Raw genomic sequence first — 8042 nt, forward strand, 5'->3', positions numbered from 1 at the left:
CAGAACTCAGTGGCTCCCATCTACCCCGCAAGCTTTAGTGAGCCCTGTAGGCCCCCCGGAGGTGTTCTGGGCCAGCGCCAGGAGCGACAGCGCAGGGCATGCTCTTAACGTCCTTCTGAGACATTTTGGTTTTGCAGATCCCCCGGCTGTGTTTCCACCAGCATTTATTCTCTGTCAGGTTTCCCCCACATCACTCTCCACCTCAGGTGTTTCCCCTCCCATCTGTTGCATTCATTCCACTGTTAGAATTCCTTTTTTTTTTTTGGTGAGGAAGATTCGCCCTGAGCTAACTTGTGTGCGAGTCTTCCTCTATTTTGTATGCTGGTCGCAACCATAGCATGCCCACCAATGAGCCGTGTAGGTCTGCGCCCAGGAACTGAACCCGGGCTGCTGAAGCAGAGCATGCCGAACTTAACCACTAGGCCACAGAGCTGGCCCCCACTGTTGGAATTCTTATGGAGTTGTGTAATTTTCTGAAAAGACAGTGTGGCAGAGATCAAGCCAAACCTTCCTTCGCATCCTAAATCTTCTTTCGCACCCCACCTCTGGGTCCCGTGCAGGGGGCTGGGCCATGACGTGCAGGGGGCTGGGCCACGATGGGGCAGAAGGACGTGAGTCTCTTCCAGGCTGAGGCAGGAGCACTCCTGCATGAGTCCCCAGCCTCTCTTCCCCGTGCTGGTGAGCCCCAAAGGCCTGGCGTCCAGATGGTGGAGCCACAAGATCACACATGCACGCGCTCTGGAGGCGGACACCAGAGGAGGCGGGCGATCGATCGTGGGTCGTGGACCTTGGATTTCTTTCTGTGTAACGTGATGGGAGGGAGGAGCTAAAGCCGCTAGCCCCCAATCCATTCACTGTCTTCACTGGGCAGGAAGCCAGAGAAAGGAAAGGAAGGCAGGGGACCCAGCTAATCAGCCTCCTTGTCACCTGGCCTCGGGGCCCACAGCCTGATGCATTTGCCAGGAGCAAGTGCATTTGCCACTTCACTGCCAGAAGCCCCCTGGCCATAGGAGTACTTAGAGTCAAGGAGCCCCCAATCTATGCATCATGGCTCCCTGGAAAGTGTCACTTACCCCACACAGCTCCCTGGGTGAGAAAACAGAGATGTCTCACAGTTAAGCCCCATGCTGTGTGAGCCCCACTAGTGACCTCATCTATTTTTTAGAGCCATATGGCAGGTGTGACACAGGAAGGAATAATATGGGGAGCTGCCCTTGTGTCCCAGACCCCCCTCTCGGCTTTCTCTAGATTACATCCTTGAAGATGTTCGTAAACCTCGATTCCGGAGGACCTCTGACTCACGAGCCTGCTGTGCCGGCCCCATCTGCGTATCTGCTCTCTCGGGTGTGTGATTACGGTTGGCTCGCCTGTCTGCAGGTGTCGCATCCGTGGGTTCGACAAACCTGGGCACTGGGAGGAGGAGTCTGGGGAGGGACGGACCTGCCTGGCTGAGCTCCCTGGAGCAGGATGACTGCCCTGCCCGGGTGGCCCGGATGGGGGCACCCCTTCCTCACCCTCACCGCAGCCCTCTCGGGGACAGAGGGACCTGAGGCTGCTCAGTCCACCACCATCGGCCAGGGTGCGACTCTCTTCCATGCCGGGGTGTGGTTGGCGGGTGCAATCGGCTCCCTGTCCTTCTATCTTGCCTCAGTCAGTAATAACGTCACCCTGTGGCCTCCGTCTCCCTTCCCTTTTGTTCTATTTCCCAATTCAGGGCTCAGGTGGGGGCGGAGCGAGTTTCCTCAAGACGTGGTCTTGTGCCCTGCTCTGCAATGTTTTTCTTATGAACACCTTCAGACATTTGCCCGGGTTTATCTCCTAAGCCCGTTTCCGCTTGGGGGAAGTAAAGAAATTGAAAGGTGGTTTTTATTGCATGGCAGTTGGGGCATCCACAAGGATAGTTAAAGATCATTAGTAGAGTTTGGTGCCTATTTGCGGGGTTTGACCAGAGTGTGGCTTCCAGTTGCTTCTGGAAGACTTTGCAATCTAAAGGCCTCGTGCATCCACACGACTGCTAACACCCACCGAGTCAACTTAACACTGTCGCCCCTTCATTCTCCCCTCCACCCTCGTATCTCCCCTGAGATGGTGTGAGTTAATGTGTAATCCACGACAAGAAACCAGAGGTGAGAATATTGTATTTCTCTTTCCAAGAAAGGAAAATTGTTTATATTTTTAAAAAGAACAGAAAGCACAGAATAACATCCACCTCCTTTAATTCTTAGGCCAATTTAGAGTACAGGGGATCAGAGCAGGCCATCCACGCAGCAAGCCGAGGCACAGACATAGAAGTATCCAGAGCTGTTGGGCCAGTGACGCGGCTGAGCCCCTGGCCCCCGGGCAGAGGGCCAGTCCACCTCAAGATGCCATTCCCGCCGGAAGAGCGTCTAAAATGGGCACTCGTCTGCAAGGGTGAGGTGTGGGGAGAAGAGACGGGTTAATGAGAGTATTTTCTTTCACTTTTAAAGAATTACAGAGAATTTGACTCTAAAATATTAATGGGGAAATTCTTTAGAAAACATGGGCTGTCTTCATATTTTAATTGTCCTGCCTCCACTCCCACCCGAAGCTAGCCACCGAGCATTACCAAGGCTGACTCCTCAAAGACTTTGGTCACAGATGTGCAGAAAAGCCAGGAAAAAATAGATTTCCACGCCAAACGGTCTTTCAGCCCTGCCTTTCCATCCCCAGACCTGAATGCAGCCCGATAGTGGGCAATCTACTCTTCACAGTCAGCCTGTAGCCGTTATTCTGGGTACAAACACAGCTGCCGAAGCAGAGCAGGGTCCTGTGGTCACATGTGTTTTTTTCTCACTGATTCTATGTCTTCAGACCCCATGGCCGTACCTTCCGAAGAGTCATCCACGGCCACAGGATGGAAGCACCATGGGACTCCACGGACAGTGTCGTCAAAACAACAGCCTTTATCTTTACACTCTGAAGCCGTGACACCGGGAAAACCACAATTTGTTCTTGCTTGGGCGGCCACTGTACACGTCTCTGAAAGGGGATGGGGGCAAGAGGGGAAAGTGAGTCATGGTAACTCGCTGCTACCATCTACACTCCAGCCCAGCCTCCCGTCCAATTACGTCAGCAACCACCTGACACTGCGGATGTAGCTCATAGTACAAGAGGGAGACTCTGTCCTCATTTCCTGATGCGAAAACACTTAATCTCGGGAAAATGCAAGGTGCCTAGGATTTGTGAACTTGGCACTTACCTAGATTATTTATTCACTTAACAATTTCAACAATTATTAAACTTTATTCACTCAATTAATAAATATTGAGCACCTTTTGTGTGTGCTGGAAACGGGAGCCAGCACAGCAAAAATAGACGGCCAAGTTCCCTCAGGGGTCGAGCTCAAGCCAGGGCTTGTGCTGGCTGATGGGAACCCAGAAATGAAAACTAGAGAGGTTGTTGGTAAGAAGCCAACAGTCTACTGGAGGAGAAAACCAAATAAATGTACAAAACAGCACATTGCGACCATCTCAGTTTGCCGAGGCAAGCACAGGAGGGACAAGTGACAACAAGGCTGAACAAAGCAAGGAGGGCTTCCTGTAAGAGGGGGTTGACTGGGTGAGAATAGGGCCATGGGTCATCCAAGCAGAGGGAGCAGTGCATTCAAAGGCAATGAAGAGAGAGAGCAAGGTGTGTTCAAGGAGGTGTACGTCCATTTGCAGGTAAGATGGAGAGATTGATGTGGGGGTGGTATGGGAAGAGCCAGGCTGAGGGCTAGGGCGGACCATTTCAGTGTGAGAGCAAAGGAAGCCGCTCACCTTTAACCAGGGGAGTGATGAAATCAACCCAAAGTGGAGAACATGCTGGGGAGACAGGGCCAGCTAGCAGGCTCCCACACCATCTAGAAGTGAGAGCTGTAGAGGCCAAACTCGGACTCAGAGTCTAGGGCTCTGAGAAGGCAAACTGGTGGTGGATGGGTTGAGGCAGGTCATAGAAGAGTCTGGAACCCCTTCCTGTCTCTGTCTTGGGAGAGAGGGTATAGGAAGGTGAACATGGACTCAGAGGTGCTCGCGGACATATGCCGTCAGCCAGGCTCAGGAGAGACACCTGGGTGTGCAGGGGCTCCGTCCTCCTCTGAACCAGAGTCTGTCCCTGTGTGCAGAGCAAGGAGAGAAGACGGATGGGGGGCAAGGCCTTGGAGCATTGACAGTAAAGGGGCGGAGAGGGAAGGAGCCTGAACAGAAGAGCGAGCAGAGTCAGAGAGGCAGGAGGACCGAGACTCAGGGCGGAGGTGGTCATGGGCTGGCCTTGACCTGGGGCATCAGGCTCTCTGAAATGGAGAGTCTGTCCAAAGACGGACAGATGTGGGACCCTCTTTTCCTAGACCGAGAGCGCAGGATGCCCACATTTGTGAAACCCAGCAAGCATTCTAATGCTGAGCCCATTGCATGAGCTGCTCTCTGTGGGGATCTGTTTTCACATCTGCGATCGCCTCTAGCTTTCTTTGAAGAAAGGATTCCATGGCTTTGTGGGAAAGATCTGGATCCACTGGCTCAGTGGCCTCTGCCTACAGGGCCTGGCTGCCCATCACAGAGCAAAGATGACCATTGCCCGCCCTGCAGGGTGGGCGTGAAGGTCAAGAGTAGCTGTGTGTGTAGTGCTTGGACCGTGGTGCTCGTGTCCTTCTCTCCCTGCAGGAGGGAGATGCAGCAGCCATGGGGTGTAGGCGGAGGGGGCCGGGTAACCCCCCTGGTTACTTGCTGGGTAACCCAACACTCTCCCAACTGGTATTCCTAAACAGGAATTAAAGATTTCCAAGGATTCTGTCCAAGACAGGATTCCATCTTGCCCATCCATAATGGAACTAAATGGAAATGATTCCCATTTGGGGGCTATACTTGTAAAGAGAGTTTTCTAGATTTCTGTTGTCACAGGATCACTGATCCTGCGAGGCCCATAGCGAAGGGTCCAGCCTCAGGCCAGAGGGCAGGGGTCCATGGCTGGCCGCGTGAGTGGGCTGTCCTGAACTGCGGTGAGGGGGCCCAGTGCCGGGCTCCGAGGGGCCGGGTTGCACAGCCTCCTGGAGCCGGGCAGTGCAGCAGGCAGAGCTGAGGGCCGGAGCGAGGGTGGAAGAGAAGGTGCAGACAGGCCTGGGGGTGGCCATGCGCAGGCCGCACTCCCTCCATCCCCCACAGCAGAGCTGCGTCTCCTTCCAAGTTCCGAAGCCCACGCCCTCCTCCTTAGCTGTGGGGGCCTTCCTCCTCCCACCCCCTCCCTGTACACCCCATTTTGTGTTCATTCGTCATGAGGTCCTTGGAAGGTGCCCAAACATACATAGAAACCATCTTTTTATCTCCTTTCTCCTCAAACTTCTACAGAAACTCTTGTTTTGAAAACTTTGAAAAATCCTTTTGCCACCCCCCTCCCTTTAAAACTGTATCCAACAAAAATAAATAACATTCTGTAGCCCTTCTTTGCTTGCAAAGCAGTTTTCCCAAACATGGGCACACTTGATTTTCTCGACGGCCCTCTAAGGCAGATGACTGATCCCATTCTGCAGATGAAGGAGACGCAAACAAGTTCGAAGGAAGCAATGGTGCCTCCCTCCTCAATTCTCCATTTGGTGACGCCTCTGGACTAGGTGTTGATGGACACGCACAATGGGACAGGTGGTTTGGGCTCCGCAGAGCATGGAGCCAACAGAACCCACGGAACCTACTGGAGATGTTCTCAGAGGACGCTGTCCACGGAACAGGCACCTGGACCTCCGTGTGGATGTTGAGGGGGTCCACCCCTGGGTGGAGTTTGGCTTGGACTTTTGGAAGAGCTAATCTTGTACCCCACACCAAACTGCCCTTTGAAATATGGTACCTAAGAGCGGTCCATACTGGAGGAATCTGCATCTCACAGAGGTTCTCAAGGTCTCGTTGACCTTTTACCCCAGTGCTGTTCTCCCCCTGGTTTTGCCTTCCCAAAACTTTCAAGAGCCAAGAAGAGTGCCTGGCACAAAACAGCCCTTGGCTCAAAAATGCTTATTGTGAAACGGTGCCTCCCTCGGAGGCCCACCTCTGCCCGGTGTGCCTGCTGTGAAGCGGGAAGAGGGCTGACTTACCGGCCTCGCTCTGGGCCAGGGTGCTGAGGGCCAGCGAGAAGACCACAACCAGGACGCAGAGGGCCTTGGGTTCCATGGCGGCCGTGACCTCCTCCTCTCCACTCCAAAGGAGGCTACCAGTCAGGGATGAGAATCTGCCCAAGCCAGCGATTTTATATCACAGCTCTGTTTGCATAAAGAGCGGTAGCTACCGTTTGCCTAAGGAGGGTTCCGCCATTCTCCGTTCCAAGCAATCTGCACTGATTAAAAAGTGTTTCCTCGACGTGGGCAAGCCCCGTCCACGAGCTTACTGATAGAGAAAAATGCCATGTGGCGCAGTCATCCTGGTTGAAGGATTTCAGATTCAGAATGTCCCTCCCTTACCCTCTTATCCATGACCATGACCTGGCTGCTAACCATATCGGTGAGGCCCCCCTGCTAATGTCAACGTTGCGCTCACCGAAATAAAGTGACTCATAGCGGGACATGGCCCACAAATGGCACAGGTGCGTCAATAAGGACTCACGGTGATTCAGGGGAAGGAGAAGGAGCAGCTGAGGCCACCCACGTGGCAGCCTTTCGAGGTGGGCATGTGGCGATTTTCAAGTGTTTTGAGAATCTGAGTCCCGGGGGACTGCTGTGCCTGGACAAGATGAGAAGCAACATGCCCAGCCTGCTCCCCCACCTTCTTCTCCCCCAGGGGACGTGGATGTCAATCTTCACCTTTTCTCCATTCGTTTTGTATTGTTAGACATCTCCATGACAAATTTGTACATGACCAAAACACCCTGACGTCCTTCACTGAGGAGACACGGCCGTGTCCAGAGGGTCTGGCCTTCCAGGTGCTATTGACACTGAAAACTCGCAAACGTTCGACGTTCTCATTGAAGGAGGTGCATGAGCATTTTGCTTATTTATCTACATTAATTTCTTTTGCTTTTCTTTTTCCTTTTACAGTGGAGTCCTTTTAAAAGCAAAATCATGTATGCGAGAGCTGACACGGAAACTGGCAACTAGAGGCTCACCTCCCTCTGGCGGGGTCCCCCTCCCGTGCCTGCGGGGCTCACTCTCTCCCATCCTCCCAGGGAGGCCTCCTTGACACTGAAGGTGAAGGGTGACTTCCAAGACTGGCTCCCTGGGCCACCCTGCTCTCGTCCTTCCCATGTCATAGTTCTCACCATCTTCTCATCACGGTGATGGCAGGTGCATTGTGCTGATCATTTACTGCCCCTCCCCCGGAGAATGGCAGGTCCACGATGCTCTGTCTGCTCTGTGCACTCAGGTGGTCCCAGTACCTGCAGTGGTGCCTTACTCAATAAGCATCTGTTGAAGAATGAATGAATGAATGAATGACTGAATGAACGAACAATAGGAGGGATGTTTTTTCTTCAGTGAAACATCAGGCTCTGAGGAAAATGAATCCAGCCTCAGGGAGCTACTTGCTTAAGTGACCTGACAAATAAGCCCTGGCAGCCACTCTGGGAGGGAAACGGGTCAGCATGGGGCTGCCATATTCTTCGTCATTCCTCACCTAAACCCCAGCCCCCACTCTCCAGGGTGGCCAATCCTGAGCCAGTGCCTCCAGGAGAGACCCGATGTGCAAGACCCAGGGAGGGACCAGGCACAGGAAGTCCTCTGCAGGGATGGGTGAGGGTCACCAGAGCCTGGGTGGGGCCACCCGACCTGGGTGAGGCTCATGATGATGAAAAACACGCCTCTAATTTCTCAGATTGAAATGGGAGCTCTCAGCAATGGAAATGCCAGTGGTGGAAAAACTGGGAGAAAAAAATGGGTGATGCTTAGTGAAGGCGAAGCTACACAGACTTTCCAGCTCAGCCATGCCACGCGTGCTAGACCTAACGTCTACCCCAGATAAATCCTCACACGTGGGTAGAAGGAAACACAAAGATCAGCTTCGCAGCATTGCTTATAATAACTTTAAAAAAAAAAGGAAAGAAAGTAGAGGAAGAAGCAATATAAATATTCACAA

General features: G+C 53.0%; 1 protein-coding gene across 1 annotated transcript; it reads right to left on the reverse strand.

The window, feature by feature from the left end:
• Window positions 1–2201: 2201 nt before the first annotated feature.
• On the reverse strand, window positions 2202–6746 carry TFF1 (trefoil factor 1). Its single transcript, XM_008535295.2, has 3 exons — window positions 6074–6746; window positions 2848–3000; window positions 2202–2404 (listed from the first exon to the last, which is right to left on the reverse strand). The coding sequence occupies exons 1-3, from the start codon at window positions 6147–6149 to the stop codon at window positions 2388–2390; spliced, it is 246 nt and encodes an 81-aa protein (XP_008533517.1). The 5' UTR covers window positions 6150–6746; the 3' UTR covers window positions 2202–2387.
• Window positions 6747–8042: the final 1296 nt, after the last annotated feature.

Source organism: Equus przewalskii, chromosome 27 (genome assembly GCF_037783145.1).
Source record: "Equus przewalskii isolate Varuska chromosome 27, EquPr2, whole genome shotgun sequence".
Classification (NCBI taxonomy): domain Eukaryota; kingdom Metazoa; phylum Chordata; class Mammalia; order Perissodactyla; family Equidae; genus Equus; species Equus przewalskii.